This window comes from Schistocerca nitens, chromosome 1 (genome assembly GCF_023898315.1).
Source record: "Schistocerca nitens isolate TAMUIC-IGC-003100 chromosome 1, iqSchNite1.1, whole genome shotgun sequence".
Lineage (NCBI taxonomy): Eukaryota > Metazoa > Arthropoda > Insecta > Orthoptera > Acrididae > Schistocerca > Schistocerca nitens.
Window position 1 is genome coordinate 507,234,344 of NC_064614.1, and position 20,148 is coordinate 507,254,491.

At 41.8% G+C, this 20,148-nt stretch overlaps 1 protein-coding gene across 7 annotated transcripts in view; it reads left to right on the forward strand.

The window, feature by feature from the left end:
* LOC126253041 (longitudinals lacking protein, isoforms H/M/V) overlaps window positions 1–20,148 on the forward strand; it is a 176,176-nt gene that overhangs the window by 58,222 nt on the left and 97,806 nt on the right. For 6 of the 7 annotated variants that reach the window (XM_049954124.1, XM_049954116.1, XM_049954133.1 and 3 more), the window contains 3 exons: window positions 6,814–6,963; window positions 10,346–10,627; window positions 12,697–12,873. In XM_049954124.1, the coding sequence (XP_049810081.1) occupies window positions 6,814–6,963; window positions 10,346–10,627; window positions 12,697–12,873 (609 nt within the window). The remainder of the gene's footprint in view (window positions 1–6,813; window positions 6,964–10,345; window positions 10,628–12,696; window positions 12,874–20,148) is intronic. The other variant, XM_049954164.1, reaches the window with a different exon arrangement.

Sequence of the window (20,148 nt, forward strand, 5' to 3'; positions counted from 1 at the left end):
TTTGAGCTGATGTAACTATAATGGCCTTGCTATGTTGGTGCTTCAGACTGCTGAAAGCAAGTGGAAACTACATTCATTATATTCCCAGGGACATGTTCAGAGAATTTAGAAGGAGAAATGGATAGGTAGATGTTACCTATAAGTGAAGTGTAGTGGCAGGAAGAACAAAATATTTAGTCAAGTAAGTGCAGGGCTGTCAACACAAAATCATATAAAGGTAATACAGGAGTAAGGCTAATAATCAATAAGAAAGTAAGGTCACGAGTAAGATACTACAAACAGCATAGTGAACCCATTATTGTACCAAAGATAGACACAAAGCCAACACACATCACATTAGTTCACATCTATGTGCACATTTGCTGTACATATGATGTAGAGATTGAAAAGATGTATAATAAACAAAAGAAATTACTCATAACTTTATGGGAAATGGAAATTTAACTGTGATGCAGATTGTAATTCAGTAGTCCAAAAAGAGTAAAAAGGAAAAATAGTATGAGATTGAGAGATTTGTTGACACTAGATTGTTTCAAACAACTGGTGTACAGAACTTTTGGATGAAAGTAACTTTTACGTGATGTGTCATTGCTAAATAACATACTCAACAAAACTTGAACCAGACATAGATAACTGCTATAGTATAGTATAGTGTAGAAGGTAGCTGAAAGAAAATAATATGCTCTTAAACAAACAGAAATGACACCTTTATTCAAAAACTATAACTACACTGAAGTCATTGCAATTTATGATGGTCCCTTGAACATTGCGCAAAAAAAAAAAAAAAAAAAAAAAAATAAAAAGGCAGCACACCATTCTCAGTAGGGTGTGTGATCAACATGGATGGCAGTACATGCTGTGCAGTGTGCTTTCATGCTGACCACAAGGTTGGAAGCAGTTCTTATGGTAAGGAATTCCATTTCTCCATGAGCGCAGTTGACAACTACTAGATGGTCATCTAGTGCGTGTGAATGTGCTGCAATACGTATGCTCAATGCATCTCACACGTGTTTGGTGGAGTTTAAGTTGGGGGAACAGATAGACCAGTCAGTTTGTCAAATATCCTGTACAGCATCTAACAAATAATTGAGGGCTTAGAGGAATTTGTGGCAGGCTGCATAGAACAAGTCAGAAGACTGATGATGGGGGTGGGTAAATAATGAAAGAGATTTTGAAAGCATAATTCAAAGTGCAAAACATTTTCAGATGCTGATTTGACCTGGCCATAGTGTATTGGTTATCAGCTACAGATTAATATTGAAGGAACTGTACAAGGGTGGGAAAAAGGGAGGGGCCTGGATAAATAGACAGAATCAGAGTTTACTGAAAGTTTCAAATGGAACATTAGGCAACTATTGACAGAAACAGTGGATGAAATTCCAATAGGTGTATTTCATCCACAGTGGATGCAGTTGAACTCGGTGACTGTTCTTTTATAGGTGTAGAGTAATAACTGCTACCAGTCATAGTTGAAGGGGACTTTATTTAACACGCAACCAGCTTCAGGCTTGTATCCAATCATCAGGTGGTTTACATTCATGTACTTGTTTCCATACTCGACGTTGGAGATCACTGTTTAAATAAAATAAAGACAAAAATGAAAATATTGGAAGGGGCTAAGCGACATGTGTTGTAAAATATTGTAGTACTTACATATAGCTGGTATGTCCATATCATTTTCACATTATAATTATCACATTTTTTTTATGAATTCTTGCTGGCAGATGATATAAGGTTAAGTAGACCGCCACCACCACCCCTCCCAAAAAAAAAGGAAAAAAAAACTAGTTGTTCAGCTGGATGGCATCCATGTGTTCCTGCTATCTTATAGTGAACTCCTTCCTGTCTGACCTATCAACTAAGTTTGTTAACAAATAGCTTGGAGAGATGTTGTGAAGCCTGTAAAGGGACAAGGAAAAGCCTTTGGGGAAAAAAGTAGTTGAATGAATATCAAGAGCAAGGCAGATGGTGTTAGTTATTTGCATGTTTTGTGGATCGTAACTGCAACCTGTTGCTATGATGTGGAATGTAAGTCAGTTTTATAATTAATGTGCTCTCTCTCTCCCTCCCTCCCTCCCTCCCGGAGACCAACTGTATCAGCCCCACCCCATTCCTAACTGATTAAGTAATTAAAATATGCCGGCCGGAGTGGCCGTGTGGTTCTAGGCGCTACAGTCTGAAGCCGAGCGACTGCTACGGTCGCAGGTTCGAATCCTGCCTCGGGCATGGATGTGTGTGATGTCCTTAGGTTAGTTAGGTTTAATTAGTTCTAAGTTCTAGGTGACTGATGACCTCAGAAATTAAGTCGCATAGTGCTCACAGCCATTTGAATTAAAATATATAATGTTCTTGGCACGACAGATCACTGTGTCAGACATGTTAACCGTGCAAGTTGTTCTCTGTGAATGGTTGCATGTTGAGGGCTTTGTTGAACACTTTCTGAGTGCACTTGCAGTTTTCCTCTGTTACTTTCCTAACTCTACAGGAGAAAGTTTTATTGCCTTGTCTCAGTGTTCCCATTGGAAGTAATCTCTGTTGGTCCCAGATCCTAATGTGCATTCAATAGACAGTGAATTTTGCAGTGGTTTGCGGAAAAATTATGATGCTACTACAGTGAAAGTTCCAGAATACTGGGATGCCACATGATTGATTCAATTTCAAAACTAGGAAATGTAAGTCATGGAGCCTAATTACAGCTATTGATCATCAGATTAATTCACCCAAATAATCTCCATATTACTTAAATGGCAGTAAAAAAGCATACTTAAATGTTTTCCTGTGTCAGGTTCACTTTTATGTGAATTTAATAAGCATACGCAGGACGTACGTCCTGCCTGCCAGAAATCTAGTTGTAGAGTGGATACATACTGTTTCTTGAGGCACTGTTAACTTTTAAATGTAACTTGTAATGCAAATACTTATACTCCCTATCAAGCTACACAATTTCTTACGTGGCTGCTCAGTGCACCCTTTCAATTGTTCGATCTAATTTGCCAGTCATTTCATGAAGTGAAATTATTTTTGTAATCATAATCTGGAAAAGCAATGTTCTACAGAAAAATGTAATAAAATTAAAAAGCAGTTTTGGACACGTAGATAGATATTTAAAAATGGTTACCAGTTTCAGTCCATTTTAGACCATAATCAGAACATAGTGACACAGAGCAGAAACTGTATGTCTGAGGCATGCATGTCATTGCAGCTCGAAGACAATTTTGTCCAAAGGAAAAGTACTCCAAATTGGCTAAGGAAAGCATATGCAGTACACCTACACCTCCCCCTTTGTGCAAGAGTTCAAGTGGATCATACCTTTGATTCGGAACCAGTTTGAACTGAATGCAGTTGTGCAAGAGTGTCCAGAGTGTTGGAAGTTAAGTTGCATTTGTTCAGTGTATTGCAAGCAGGGACTAGCAAAAGTATGTGTTGCTACTGAGACTTACGAAAAGTTATAAAGGGCTTATGGAGAACTTACTACATCCAGGGCATATGTTCAGGTGACAAAATACCATTTTATTTGGCCAAGAAGTAGTGGAAGGCAAAGCTTGTGCATAGATCCAAAATGTGAAGAACAAATGATAATGTGAAAGGAGTGAACTGATGATGTGAGAGAGAAAGAGAGAGAGGGGGGGGGGGGTTAATTTGAATTTCTTAAGTGTCCATCATATTTTAACATAGGATGTGGATGCATGAAAATTGTGCAAAATTTGATCCAAAGAACCTCACAACTAATAGAACAACAATAATTGGGAGGGTGTGTCAGGAACATCTTCAGGTGGAATCTCTTAATTCACATTATCATAGGTGACTAGGCATGGTTTTTCAGATATGATCCCAGAATTAAACACCAAAGTCTGGAGTGGCATAACGGTAAACTCTCCCTGTTCAAAGAAAGTGAGAATGAGCAAACCCAAAATCAGTGCTTTCGCCGCCTCCTCATCTTCCTGTCTACAGTTCCTGGATTCTACATTACGAATATGTACCTCCAGAACAAATTTTCAGTCAATCTTCTTATTGAGATGCTCTTGAAAAACTCAAGGAAAGCTGTACCTTAGCATCCAGGACTGGATGTACTTGGATGTGCATCGTGGCTATGTGCCATCACACGACTATCTCTGTCCATCCATTTTTGGCAGGAAATGGTATCCCTGTAAGTTCCTCAGTCCGCCTATTTACTGGATCTTGGTCCGGTGACCTCATTTTATTGCCCTGTTTGAAATCTACTTAAAGGGTATTTCTCTGATACTTCCAAGTGTAACTGACCAGCTGAAGTTTATTTTAACAGAAGCCTTCCAGGATTGCGACAAAAACTGGAAACATAACATTTGCCACTGTGTAACTGTCAAACTTGAGGTGTGAAAAATAGTAAAATTCATGCTTACGAAAAAATTGCTCTCATTACATTTTTAACTCATATTTGTGTAACTAGAATCCACATAGGCAATAAAAAAGATTATACAGTTTTGCCACATGTTCTGGAAATCAGGGCATTTCCAACACATTGTGAAAATATCAGGTCCCTCATTCTTACTGCTTCTCCCATTCCTACCACTCCCGTCAGCTTGCAGTCAGTGCTGCCACCACTTCTTGCCGATAGCCTTGCAGATACCAACGAGATGCAGGTTATGCATGAGGAGTGGTTTGTTTGGATCTAATTCTTAGAGACTGTAGATGCAGTGGCCAGAGATGTGGTCATGTGTGCGTGAGTTGTGTCTGGGTATTTGTGTGAATGTGTGTACTTTCGTTTTCTGATGAAAGCCATGGCTGAAAATTCAGTTGAGAGTGCGATTGTCTTTTGTACGTATCTGTCTGCAGCTCAGCAATCATGTTTACGGTGAGTTGCTACCTATCCTCATTATTATTGATTCTCAGAGTATTTGAAAAAGTTACCTGTTGCATGGATTGACCAATGTGGTCTCATTTCATCAACATGCTGTCCGTGGCTTGAGAATAGCTGGCCACATGGGTGGATATACACAACGAGGCAAAACTGGAGTCTGTTTCTGCGGGTATCTGTAATGGATTGGGTCTGCCGATCTGAAGCACATTTGGTCCTCACTAATGTGCAGGCCCTGCCTTTTGGATCTAGTCTCACCGATCTGCCTGCAGGCAGGGTCTGTTTGTGTGTGGCATAATGCAGCGGATTTTCATGGTTTATCCTTCTGCAGAACTGTTTTGAAATAGGCAGGGCACATTCTGAAAAAAGTTTGAATAATATTACTATCTACTAGTAGTAGTGAATTAGTTACTCAAGAATTAAATGCACAGAGAGAACTTTCTTAGGACACTGCATTCTGATTTCTGTTGTGCAACTGACACTGAAGTTGTCGACACACCACTTTCTATAGTTCCTAACGTTCTGACGACTTAAAGTGAGAGTGTGGATCTGTGTTATATCATCTTATTCCTCCAAGCCACCTTCCACTTCTTTACGAGGTGACTGACTTGGAATTTGCAACCACTCTTCTTTACTGAATAGCTGGCTGCTGGAAACCCTCTTGACTTCTTCTCTGTCGAATAATGCTAGGTACAGGAATTTTTAGACTCTTTCTACTTATGAAATAAGTAGACATACAAACTTTAGTTTTTGTCAACTAACGATGTATTTGACCTCCATACACAATAAAAATCTCACTTTCCACATGAATATGTAACTTCCTGCAAGTCTCTTGTACAGTTGGACGTGAGAAACAAATAGTTACAGTTAAAAGAAAGTTGGCTTGGATACCATGACCTTTCTTAACATGAATCGTAAAATGAGTTGCCTCTAACAAGGTTGCGTCAAGAGTCTACAAGAGTACTTTTTCAACTGTTCTTATTTTAATAACAATAGTCAATGACGCAATAAGCACAGAGCTGCATATAAATTCCATGGTTCTTCCTTACACACTCACTAAAACATCTATGGATTGCCCAACAGGTACTTGTCGGTGCCGTCCAACTGCTGCGTCTACTTTCTTCCCGCAACTGATTTTAAACCTGCACACACAAACATCTGACACGCAGTAGGTAGGATTCTACCATCCCACACTCATTTCCAGAATATCATGTGTTCGAGGCGGTAGAAGGCTGAGTGGTTCTAGAATTTACACAGAAATTCTCGAATCGGTACAAGTTACTGTCACGACATGCTGAATTGTGACTGTATATAATGTCGTGTGACTGTCACTGTGTGTGTATATGTGCCTTTAAACATCATGTTAACTGAACAGTTCACTTTGTGTCAGACATTCTTTTTAATAATCTGTGACACACTCTCCAAGTGAAAAAGGAGTGGTGACTGTCAATATGATAATATGTGAAAAATAAAGTTTTTTGTAGTCTGACTACACTATGTAATTAAATAACAATATAAATAACAACAGATACAACATAATATTTATGGCCTGGGATAAAAAATGGATCACTTTCAATGTACTGAGTGAGCTGCAGCTCCTTTCTAATATTTCCTAACCTACTCGTTTTCAACCGGATAAAGAAATTAACAGTTCTCAGAACTATAGTAGTTACTGTCTACTTTGGCATGTCTGTTTTTCAGTACTTTGAATTTTGAATTTTTAATGTAAATACATGCCAGCCACTGTATCTCCAAGAAATTTTACAGTTTTCTAGAATGAATTTTCCGTTTGATAAAAATAAATATTTACATTCTCCATCACCTTTATTTTTATAATAGTTGTGTATGAACTTTATACAGTATTTCATAAATTGCTACATTTTGATCATAGATTGTTGTACACTCCAAGAAGAAAGTTTGATATTGTGAGAAAATTGAAATTTAAAAGTGTGTGACTGTTTATATTTTTATCTTTACAGGTTGTGCTGTCAGCATGTAGTACATACTTCGATACAATATTTTCTCAGTATGAAGAAAAGAATCCTATTGTGATTTTGAAGGATGTTAAGTTTGCAGATATACGAGCACTTGTTGAATTTATGTATCGTGGAGAAATCAACATAGATCATGTGAGTATCAGTGCCTTGGTTCATTCTGCTTGGAAATTTTAATTGATTATCTGTTTGTGATCTAATCAACTCACCTTGCAGCTCCTCATGCCCTACCATCCCATTATCATCGTAAGCACTTTGCACTAGTAAGAGGATTGGTTCCTTCCATTGCCACACCAGATCACGTCGTACAGGACATTTCAGACAAGCTGTGGTGATTATAATTATTAAATTTGGCACTGAAATTTATCTGTGGCTCAAATAAAAATCAGATTAGTTATATTCAGCAATTATTCTCATTATTTCCCCAGGTAATAATTGTGAAATATTGTTTGGGTACACTGGTCATGTATATCAGGGCAGATAGTCGAGACCTCAAGGAGCTAGTCAGCAATAGCTGAGTTTGTGTTTCGGAACTGTGTGTGTGTGTGTGTGTGTGTGTGTGTGTGTGTGTGTGTGTGCCGCAGGAAATTGAGAGCTTGTTTTGACTTCAAGGGTGGAAATTATTGGTACAACCTCAGTAAATGTCCCTCAAACTAAAGGCAAACTATGCACCCATCGAGTGGTTTGCTGTTGAAGCAAAACGGTAGGTAGCGAACAATCTCCGAGGCGTTTGCTGTATTCCTGTTGCATTGGACTTGCTCAGGTATTCAGGGCTGTGCTGTTTAGCATTTAGTTCCTTAGTTCCTGACTGAGTGAAAGGGTGCAGTTGTATGACACTGGACATGTATTCATGGGGGGCAGCAGTTCAAATTCTTGTCTGGCTATCCGGATATACATTTTGGAAAAAATACTAACTTCTACTCTTTGTCTAATGACTTTATTGTAAATGGGGCATTAAACCCATAACTTGATCTTCCTTCATAGATGATCATTGGAATCAGTGTCCAAACTCTTAAAATTTCCAAAGTATAATCATACAATCTGGGAGAAATCCGGCTGAATCTGTGTAAAAGTCCTTGATGAATAATTCTTGAGAATGATAGTTCTGAAGAACTGTAACAAAATACTTGTCTCAATACATTTTCCTTAGAAATTCCTCCGAGAAAATTTCACAATTTTATGTGCATGAATCTGGGAGGTAAAATAACATTCAAATCTTACCATCTACATGCAGATACCAGACGGAGATTTAATTGAAGACTCTTACAGAAGTAAAATTCACTGACAAGAGACACCAGTTATAAATTGTTGGACCAGTTCTAGAATATTATTTATGAGGTTGGGACCCGTACTGAATCAAATTAAAAGAAGACACAGTGAACAATCAAATACTAGCTGTCTGATTTGTTGCAGATTGGCATAGTCAGTGTGGAAGTGTCATAAACTGCTCAGCAAACTGCAGTGGAAAATTCGAAAAGAAAGGCATTATGAATTGTGGAGAACCTTTCTCTTGAGATTCGGGGAGCCCATGAACAGCAAAAATGAAGAAAATTACTGGCTCCAACACGCACCCCATGTAATAGCCACATTAACAAAATTAGGTTTCAAGATTACGCCAAGAAATACGAGCAATTCTTTCCATGTTGCCTCTGTAGATGGAACAGTGGGACATAGAAATTATGATATACTACTAGATCCTCTGCCATCCACTGTAGAATGGTTTGTGGAATAGAAGATGAAAGCAAGAATTTGTTTTTCCTTCTTTTCCAAACAAGCCTTTTTACACACATTTAAATAATCTTAATATTATCATACATTAATTGCTATAGGTCTTAAATATACTGACAAAAAAAAAAAAATCGAGGAGGAGTTGTGACATAGAAACAAAAGTGGGTAAGCATGTTTCTACATCTGAAAGATGATGTCTAATCCAATTTCATGCCAGTCGCGTAAGAGTGGCGCTAGTAGTGCCACTATGAGAACAAAAATCAGATTTGCTTTAAATACATTCCATAACAGTTGTGAGCATTAGTGCCTCTGGGACTGGACTGGTGAGTTGATGTGTGTTAAGAATATTTTTAACACGCAAGGACCTTTAGCAACAGCTCACTGAGTTTGAATGCTGTGTAATAGGGCTATGAGAAACGGAATGTTCCTACCGAGATACTGCTGATAGACTTGTTATGGAATGTAGCCACCATACATGATTGCTGCCTGTGGTGGTCATGATAATGTACGGTCACAAGATGACCGGGCTCCGGACACCCACGTGGCACTACCAAGAGAGAAGACCACCATGTTTGGCATGTAGCTCTGGTGCATTATACTGCATCTGCAGCAGCAATTTGAATTGCATTTGGCACTACAGTGACAAAATGAACTGTTACAAATTGGTTACTCTGAAGACAGCTATGAGCCAGAAGCCTTGTAGTGTGCAATGCACTGACTGCGTACCGTCACCATTTGCATCTTCACTGGCATCAAGCAAAAGCTCATTAGAGGGCAGGGTGAAGGTCTGTTGTGTTTTCTGATGAAAGCTGGTTCTGCTTTGGTGCCAGTGATGTCTGTGTGTCGGTTAGGAGGAGGCCTGTTGAGGGCCTGCAACCAAACTGCCGGCAAGCTGAAAACACAGGACCTACACCTGGCGTCGTAGTCTGGCGAACAATTTCATATGATAGCTAGAGCACTCTCATGGTTATCCCATGCACTCTGACTGCAAATTTGTACATCACTCCGCTGATCCGATCTGTTGAGCTGCCATTCATGAACGGTATTGCAGGGGGTTTTTTCCAACTGGATAACACTTGCCCACAAACCACTATTGCAACCCAACATGTTCTATAGTGTGTTGACGTGTTGCCTGGACCTGCTCAATCACCAGATCTGCCTCCAGGTGAGCACATAAGGGACATCATCGAACAATAACTCCAAAGTCATCCATAAACCACATTAACTGTCCCTGCATTGGCTGACAAAGTGCAACAAGCATAGAACTCCATACCGCAAACTAATGTCCAGCACCTGTACAACTCAGTGCATGCAAATTTGTATGCTAGAATTCAACAATTTGGCAGTTACACTGTAATGTACTCACTTTTCACATTTGCAATGGCTTATCTCACACTACATCAACATGTGATCTTGCAATGTTAGTCACTTAAATATTTTACCTAGACAGATGTATTCTCAAAATTTCATTACTCTACATTAATTACTTTTTGGTGTGTCTTTCTTTTTTTTCTTTAAATCAGTGTGTATATAGGACTAACTTTTAAATTGCTTCCGGAGCTTATGTTTATTCTTTTGATCAACATTGGAGATCTCATTGACTTTACTTTGCTTATCCTAATGTTTATTGTATAAGCATAGAGAGAAAATTCTAGGTTGATAGATATTTAACATAGTTAAGATCTGCGATTTCTGTTACATTGTTTCACCTATTATATTCTCTGATGTTTTCTTGTTTTTCCCCTTTCTTACCGTAAGTTCTATGGCAAATGAGTAATTTATATTTCAGTCCCATTTGGCTAGTTTACTAAAAGCCGCAGAAGACTTGAGAATTAAAGGCTTGGCAGAGGTTTCCTGGCGATCTGAAACCCAAGCAAATCAATCTGTAGAGGAGAATGTGAACAATACTGACACCCGATCATCACAAATGGACACAGTGGTTAGTGATAATGAAGTTGAACCACCACTGAAAAGGAGGAGAGGTCGTCCTCCCATGGATGCAAGCAGTCCTGTCTTCCATCCAAAAGTGACAAGCGTGTCAAGTGTTGTCACCAATGAAGCAACTTTTAGAGTAAGTCCTACAAAATAATTTATTCTATTGCTCATTTTGAATTAGTTATATCACATTGTAGCTGCACGGTTGGAGGCGCCATGTCACGGATTGTGCGGCCCCTCCTGCCGGTGGTTAGAGTCCTCCCTCTGGCATGGGTGTGTATGTTGTTCTTAGCATAAGTTAGTTTAAGTAGTGTGTAAGACCGTTGACCTCAGCAATTTGGTCCCTTAGGCATTCACACACATGTTGTTATCACTTTGTAATAGTAAATATGTTCATTAAATGCTTATACTTCTCATTAACTTCAGAGTGTATGGGACAATTAGTGTTCGTTTTTCCTTTTCTTTTTCTTTTTGTTTTCCCCTCACTGAAAGTTATTGAAATCTGTCATGTTTTCATTTAACTTTGGAATATATTCTGAGTTAAGTTCTAGATTTCTTATATGTGGGGAAAGTAACATTCGCATGTTGGGTAAGTCAAAAAAGCTGTATCTTCATCAGTTATTAACATTAACTGAAGCCTTCAGGAACTTCCAAGTCAGGTTTCAACTAGTGACCCATAGCATACCAACCAGCAACACTAATCAGTACACCACTCAGCATGCACCACAGCTTACAGCATTGCTCCCTCTCCTGGAGAAACAGCAACCCACTGATTCAGAAGTTCTTTTTGGATTCAACTATTGCACCTTAGCTCGAGATCATGTCAGTGGTCCTGTTATGATGGTGCTTGCGGATCCTTGGGACTTGTGATGAGGATAGTTCCTCCCATCAAAGATGTAGTTTTTTTCAACATCCTATCACTGATCTGCACCTCTGGACTGTAGGATTGTTTTATGCAGAGGGCATGGATGACATCTCTGCCCTTTGTCTTCTTGATGAAGGTTTGTAATCCTAGACTTCACCTGAAGCATTAGACGAGTAATGAAAGATATAATACAAACCAAAGCAGCTCTTTAGTAACTTTTCCAATAGTCCTACTTTCTGCAGAGCCAAAAAATCCAAACCAAGTCTCCTAAACTGTATCTGTGCTTAGCACTTTAGCACTCTTGGTCCTTATCCTGGGCGTCGAGAGTCGGAGCCAGCTGTCTTGCGTCTACAGTCCTGGTGATGTTTCACATAGTCATATTGATTATCATCTGGCAGAAATGGGAACAATGTATCCACTGTCATTTTGGCCTTGTGGCCATGTAGCAGGAAGATTGGTCTGAAGCCTGTAGTGTCTTGCTTCACTGCATTATACTGAGTGTCATGATGGACAGTATCATCTTTCAGTCTCTCTGTTCAACATCAACATACATGAATGGCATACCTGCCAACATCTTATCAAAGTGAAGTGTTCTGTGAGGCCATTCATTTGTGGTTTGGTCCCTTCAGAATTTCTCTCTCTCTCTCTCTCTCTCTCTCTCTCTCTCTCCATTATTGTAGTATTTCAGTAATGTGTATTTCCTGTACTGTATTTGTTGTGTTTCTAAAGATTCTCTTTTGTAGTGTGCACATTTGTGAGAGTTAACTTGGGTAAATGAATCTGCATGTGTTTACAACTGTTCTGAGTTACAGTTGTAATTGTATTGTCCATTCACCTGTTAGTTAACTAAAGTACCAGAATATTATAGGTAAGAAAAGTTTTTGCCTGCTTTCAGAGTGATGGAGAGCAGCATCAGTCATTTCCTTTCGGGCTTTACTTAAGCAAATCCAAATTTCAACTAATAATTAGCCATTATCATTGCAGTATTTAGAGTTTTAATACATGCCCTAGTATGTCAGCCGCTGCTGTTTTGGCTAAAACTAGAAAGGAAATGACGGATTGTTTCTCTCCATCAGTTTGAAAGTCGTATCACACTCATTGAGTGCATTCCACATTCCTAGTAGAAGGTAATTTGTGTGTCTGCTTCTTCTTCAGATGTAAAATAATAAAAATGTGGGTAGTGGAAATATCCAACAGCATTTCAGTAATCTTAAGTCAAAGTGCTTGGGAAGACTAATTCGTAATTTATATCCATATCGTCAGTACTTTGTCCATTCTGTGTATGATCTTGATGAGGCAAGTTTCATTTGATAAAATATGGCTATTTTTCTTTCGTACAGGACAGAACTGGGACATCTGATGCAGAAAATGAAACTTCAGCTTGGGATGAAGCAGAAAATGAGGTGATTAATTGTGATACTTCAGCAGAAGCTACTCCAGCTGCATCTTCAGTGAGTGTCCAAAGTTATTCAACACTTCTCTCGCACCTCGCCAAGGGCACCCCGACCCCATCACAGGTACCTCACCTCACCACACTGCATGTTAATTTGCTGACACATTCATACTTTTGTTTGTTCTAAATTTGCCAGTGATTGTATTTTGCATTGTTTTGGTTCATAATTATTTCTAAGGTATTATTCAGAGAGAGAAATCCGCAGTTCTTGGCTGCTTATTTGCTTGCTTATAGTTCCTCTGACTCTCATTAAAATATCATTGTGAATTACATTTCCAGGAATCAAGGATTAAAGGCATATTTTCCTCAGTGCTAGCTGGTTTTTGGGCGGCACATTCTGACTCCATAGTCAGCACGAAGTCGAGGCTGTAGGCTAGCATAGTTTATTTTTTATGGTTCTGTACCTCAGTCGGTAAAAACAGAACCCTTATAGGATCACTTCACGAACCATTTGTCTGTCTGTCAGACCATTAACACCCCTTTTTCTCATGGTATAAAGTTCAAATTTGTTACGTACAGCACTTGGTGGTGTGAAAAATTTAAGTTTTGAAGTCAAACCATGGAAACACCAGGTTGATGTATCAACAATGTAAGGAAAGATAGATTGTTAACATACTGTAAAGATGACACGACACATTAGCTTTTAGCAACAGCGGCCTTCAATGGAAGCAGCAATAAAGAGGGGGCAGGGAAGGGGAAGGGATAGCAGTGTACGGATGAGGGGAGAGAAGAGCACTGTCTGGCAGTGTCTGCAGGGACTAGACTGCCAATAGGCAAAGTGTTGGGTGGTTGTGAGGCAGGGAGATGGGGTGGGGGGTGGGGGGGATGGGAGAGTGCGTTGGCAGACGGCGGCACACAAAATGGATGGGAGGCAAGAATACATAGGCAGTGATAGGACAGAGGGATGGAAACTTTTGGGTGGAAGATACGGGGATAGTATGTTGCCTTAAGTTGAAGCTGGGATAATTTCAGGAGCGGAGAATGTCTTGTAAGGACAACTCCCTTTTGCGAAGTTCAGGAAAGCTGGTAGTGGAGGGGATGATCCAGATGACTTAGGTAGTAAAGCAGCCATTGAAGTAAAGCATGTTATGTTTAGTTGCATGTTATGCCTCAGGATGGTTTACTTTGCTCTTTGGTCACAGTATGGTGGTGGCCATTCATTCTGATGGACTGCTGGTTGGTAGTCACACCAATATAGAAAGCTGTGGAATGATTGCTGCAGAGTTGCTATATGATGTGGCTGCTTTCACAGGTGTCCCAGCCACTGATGGGGTGGAATAAGCATGTGACAGGACTGGAATAGGAAGTGCTAGGTGAGTGGATTGGGCAGGTCTTGCACCTGGGTCTTCCACAGGGATTTTATTCTTGGGGCATTTGGGATTTGAAGTGGCATAGGTGTGGACTAGGATGTTGTGGAGGTTGGGTGTGTGAAGGAGCACCATTTAAGAGGGGTAGGAAGGATATTGGGTATGATGTCCCTCATTTCAGGGCTTGGTGATAAGCAATCAAAGCCCTGGCGAAGAATGTGGTTCAGTTGTTCCAGTCCAGGGCAGTATTCGGTGACAAAGGGGGCACTCCTATGTGCTTGGTTCTTGGGGGTGGTTGGAGGATTGGGGGTGTGAGGAGGAATGGCATGGGAGATCTGTCCACAGACCTGGTCTGAGGAATAGTCCTGTCTGTGAAGGCATTCATGAGACCCTCAGTTTAATGGGCAAGGGAGTTCTTGTCACTGTAGATACACCATCGCCAGGTTAACAGTCTGTATGAGAGGGATTTTTTGGTGTGGAAGGTAACAGCTGTTAAAATTCAGGTACTGTTGGTTATTAGGTTTAATGTGGACAGAGCCATCAGAGAGGATGTAGTCATCATCCAGGAAGATAGCATGCTGGGTTGAGGAGGACCAGGTGAAGTGGATGGGAGAGAAGGTATTGAGGTTGCAAAGGAACGAAGATAGGATGGTTTGGCCCCTAGTCCAGATCATGAAGGTGTCATCAGTGAACCCAAACCAGACTCCTCCACTTATAAGTTCTGCCAGAGTGATCCCATATCATAAGTACAGGAACTGAACCACATTCTTCATCAGCACTTTGATTACCTAACATCATGCGCAGAAGTGAGGGATATCCTACCCTAGATCCTTCCTACCACCCCCAATGTGGTATTCCATCACCCACCCAAACTCTATAATAACCTAGTCCATCCCTATGCCAATACCAATCACAGTTCCTTGCCTCTAGGGACATACCCCTGTGGAAGACCTGCCCAATCCACCCACCGAGCTCTTCCTGTCTTAGGTTTACCCTACCCCACCAGGGTCTAGGCCATCTGTGAAAGCAGTCATGTCATTTACCAGCTCTGCAACAATCATTGCACAGATTTTTAGATTGGTATGACTACCAACCAGCTGTCCACCACGATGAACAGCCACCACCAAGCTGTGGCCAAGAGCAAAGTAGACCACCCTGTGATACAATGTGCAACTGAACATAACATGCTTGATTTCAGTGGCTGCTTCACTATCCAAGTCATTTGGATCCTCCCCTCCACCACCAACTTTTCTGTATTGTGTAGATGGGAGTTATCCTTACAAGTCATTCTCCGTTCCTGAAAATATCCCAGCCTCAACCTAAGGTAAACTACTGTCCTCCACACCCTACTGTCGCACATGCGGGTGCTGGCGTGCGCGCACGCATTTACCTTTTGGGTGCATGTCTTTTTGCTGTACAGCGGACCCTCCATTTGATGAGTATGGACGCCCACTCCTTGAGGGAAGCCGCTGTGTTCCGCCGGTCATGTGCATTAAGTGACGCAACCATCGTTCTTCACACTCGCCAGGTCTGGTTGATACGAACAAAAATGAAGTACGGGAGTGTAAGTATCTTGGTTGTTTATCCTACAGTGAGGCTCATCAGAAATGTGACTTTCTTCATCCTGTTTCTATGGCATCTAATTTTGCCTCTGTTACATCCTTTCGTCTCTTCCCTCATCCTTATCCCTGTCTGTCTCACTCTCCTCTCGCCCTCCCCTGCAGTTCTCATGCCATGCCCTCCGGGTGCCACTCCCCTTACCTGACTGGAGGAATGTCCCCATTCTTAATCTCCTGTCAGTGATGGACCCCCCTCCTGAGGCTCCTCCAACCCCTCCTTGCTACCCCCACCCCCCAGCGTCTCTCAGACTGGAGGCTTCACAGCAAACAGACCTCCTATGCCCACAGCCCTAACTGCCCTCCTTCAGCAACTCCCCCCTCCCTTTCTCCTCCTTGGGGATTTTAATGCCCATTAGCTCTTCTGGAGCAGTGCTTTATTGTCTAGTTTGGGTCTTCTCATAGATCAGTTTCTTGTGGACCACAACCTGTGCCTTCGTAATGAACCCATTGTAATGCCACTTGTGGCACTTTCTCTGCCATTAGTGTTTCATTCACATCTCCTAGCCTTCTCACTTCATTACACTGGTTGGCGCATGATGACCTCTGCAATAGTGATCATTTCATGCTGATTCTTTCATTCCCTTTCCACCTCCCAGTGTGCAGGTTATCCCACTGGGCTTTCCATTGTACTGATTGGCCTCTATATTTGTTCCACGACTTGTTTACCGGTCTCTTTGTCAGGTTGTATTGATGAAGTTGTCCGTTATGTGACCAGTATGATTATTCACACCTCCTGCACTGCTGTCCACCCGCTCAGTGGGCACTTTGGCCATTGGTTGGTCCCATGATGGAGCGTGGCCACTGCCATCGCCATCACCATCTGTGATCACTGTCGAGCCTTGCAATTCCTTAAGAAGCACCAGACCTCTGCCAATGTTATTACCTTTAAATGCCTTCAAACTAAAGTCTATTATCTAATCAATCAATCAATCAAACAGGGTGTTGGGAACGTTTTGTCTCCTTACTAGGTTCTTCTCTTCCTTCGTCACAGGTGTGGGCTACACTCTGCACACTCAGGGTTGCCAATGGCCTCCTTCTTCCTCGGGCCTTGCCCTCCTAGGTGGTATCAGTATGGATCCATTGGTTCTTGAGAACACCCTGTGACCAAATTTGCGACGACATCTGAGTTACCTCCTACCCAGCTGAATTCCTCCTCCAGAAACAGCAGACTGAACCTACCCACTTATGTTTACCCGTTGTCAGGCAGAATCCTACAATGGACTTTTTACTGAACAGCAGGCTGGTCCTCTCCTCTTCCCACAATTGAGCTCTTGGCCTTGATTCCATCCCAACCCAGTTCTTCAACCTCAGTCGTGCACAACGACGTCTCCTGTGTGGATGTTAAATCATATTTGGCTCCAAGGTTTCTTCTCCTCTCAGTGGAGGGACAGCATCGTGATTTCTGTCCATAAGCCCGGTAATGACCTTTTGTCCCTCAATAATTATTGGCCAGTCAGTCCGACCAACAACCGAGCGAAGTAGCACAGTGGTTAGTGCACTGGATTTATGGACTCGCATTCAGGAGGACGACGGTTCAAACCTGCGTTCACCCATCCTGATTTAGGTTTTCCGTGATTTTCCTAAATCACTTCTGGCAAATGTCAGGATGGTTGCTTCGAAAGGGCACGGCCGACTTCCTTCCCCAATCCGATGGGATCAGTGGTCTTGCTGTTTGGTCTGCTCCCCCAGATCAGCAAACCAACACTGCAAGTTATTTGAACATATGATGATTTATCGGCTCTGTTGGGCCCTTGAATCTCGGAACCTTTTGTCTCCCTACCAGCGCATCTTTCAGGAGGTACAATCTCCAATTGATCATTTGCTACAGTTTGAAACCGCAGTTTGGCAGATTTTTTCTCAGCGCCGCCATCCGCCACAGTTTTCTTTGATCTTCGTAAGGACTAAGATGTGGCTTGTTGCCATCACATCTTTCCTCCACTTCATTAGTGGGGCCTTTGGGGCCCCCCTCCTGATTTTAATTTGCCAGTTCGTCACAATGGTTGTTCTGACTGTGTTGGCATGTTCTCTGCTCTCTGTGAACCCAGGAGAATGGCATTCCAGAGGGTTCCATATTGAGTGTCTTTCTTTTCCTCATTGCTATTAATAGACGTGTAGCCTCCATCGAACCGTTGATCATCCCTGCTTTGTACATTGCTGTATCTGTACTACTTCCAACTCAGTGGCATCTGCAGAGCTACAGCTCCAGGATTTCTGTATCTGGAATAGTTTGCACTCAGTGGCCTCTGCAGAGCAACAGCTCCAGGGTGCCATTTGGGGCACTATGGTCCGTCCCAATCCAGAGCTCTACCTCACTGCCAAATGACTGACCTTGGTCCTCCAGTTCCGTTTCTTGTGTCTTCTTTTTGACAACAAGCTTGCTTAGTTGCCCCATATCCCCTTCTCAAGATTGGCTGTTTCTGTCAACTCATAGTCCTTTGCCACCTTGCCCACATCTCTTGAGGCTTGGATCATTTGATTTTTCTCCACCTTTATCGGGCCTTAGTTCTGTCACATCTGTGTTATGGAGTCAAGTTTATGGCTTGGCTGCCCCTTCCACACTGCTTCTCGTGGACATGGTCCACCATTACGATGTCTTTTGGCCAACGGTGCCTTGCATGGTAGTTCTGTCGATAGTCTTCTGGTTGAAGCTTGGATCTGCCTCTCCTCTTTCAGTTTAGTGGTCCCAGCTCCTGATATCCTATGCCATCGCTATCTGCTCTTTCCCTGATGTTGCCTCATATTTTATTCTTTTCACGGCTGCGGGATGTCGCGTGGCCGCTGCTCGCCCTCGTATGGTTTTACCGATTGAGCTTTGCTTTGCTTCTCTCTATTGCAGTTTCCATCTTCCCTCTTTTTTCCTGTTCCCTACACTCTGTCCCAAACATCCCCCTCCCAACTAGTTCCTCAGCCCTGGATTCAGCTGAATCTCTTTTTGGAATCCAAAAGCCTCCATTGCTCCGATGGTGTTCCATTTTCTGTTCTGTCTGCTCCCATGATAGTTTCAGGATGCTGTTGTGTTGTATGCCAGTGGCTCTAAATCTGCCAAACATGTAGGATATGCCTTCACATCTTCTGTTGGCACAGAATACTGCATCTCTTCCGTCCACGTATGAGAAGTGCATTGCAGAACTGGGCTCTCTGCTTTATCAAAAACCGACTGAGGTAGTACATTGGCTAGTGCACTGGACTCACATTCAGGAGGATGATAGTTCAAACCCACTTCCAGCCATTCTGATTTAGTGTTTTCTGTGATTTCCCTAAATCACGTAAGGTAAATGGTGCCTTTGAAATAGCATGGCCAATTACCTTCTCCATCCTTCCCTAATCCAAATTTGTGTTCCATCTTTAAAGACCTTGTTGTCAGGGGGATATTAAACACTGATCTCTTCGTCTTCCTGCTTTATTAAACAGTCCTCACTCACCTGAGTTTTCTTATGTACAGGCTCAATGAGTGGCCTTCAGGCTATCACCTGGTGTTTTTCCCACCACCCCTTGGTCTCTACCATCCACTTTTCGCTGATCATGACCACGCTGCTTGTTAGATTGAGTTCCTTCGGGTTCCCAGCCACGTGGGCATGCTGTGTAATCATCTGGCTTGGTTGGGGGGGGGCACCTATCCTCCCATTCTCTGTGACCTCCAGGATCAGTTTTGCAGCTTCTAATCAAATTACATTTCGCTCAATCATGGGCCGGCCAGGCTCCCCCCTTTTTCCTATGTTTTGTCTGGTCTTTTGTGCCATTTTGTTTCCCCTTTTATTGGGTTTTCTTCCCCTGCTGCTGTCTCTGTTGTGTCACGATGATAGTATGGTGTGGGGATCGAGATGTGTCGGCGTCGGTGCTGGTGCCCCATCGTGCATAGTGAATCTGGGGTGCGCCCTACTCTTTGTCCATTTTCCCATCCCATCAACTGGACCATGTTGCTGGTATTGTTCCTCCCTTCTTTTCTGTCACCTAGAATCATGAGACTGATGAACTTGTTATTTGGTCTCTGCCTCGTCACCAGTGAACCAACCATCCATCCATGTTAAAAATGTAGGTCCCCCTTGCCTAGCTGGGGTGGGGCAAGTTAGGAACACGCAAGTCAATGGAGTGGCGTCCAGTAGAAAGACTTATTATTATTATTATCTGTATATATAATTAAGTTTGTATTGAGTCCTGCTCACACTGTCCAGTTTTTTTTTCACGTCTATTGTAGTAGTGAAACACACAAGGTTATTGGGAAGGGAAATTTCAGGAGAAAATGTTTGATTGCTATTTTGTTCCTGTGAAGTCCAAAGAAAATATAATCTTACAAGTCTCTTACAAGTTAAAAGTTTGTCGATATGAGAGTTCAGTTTGATGTATTTACAAGAAAAAGCTAAAAGCCAAAGATTGGGGTAGTTCTGTCTTTCAGTTAGACCTATTACACCAGCC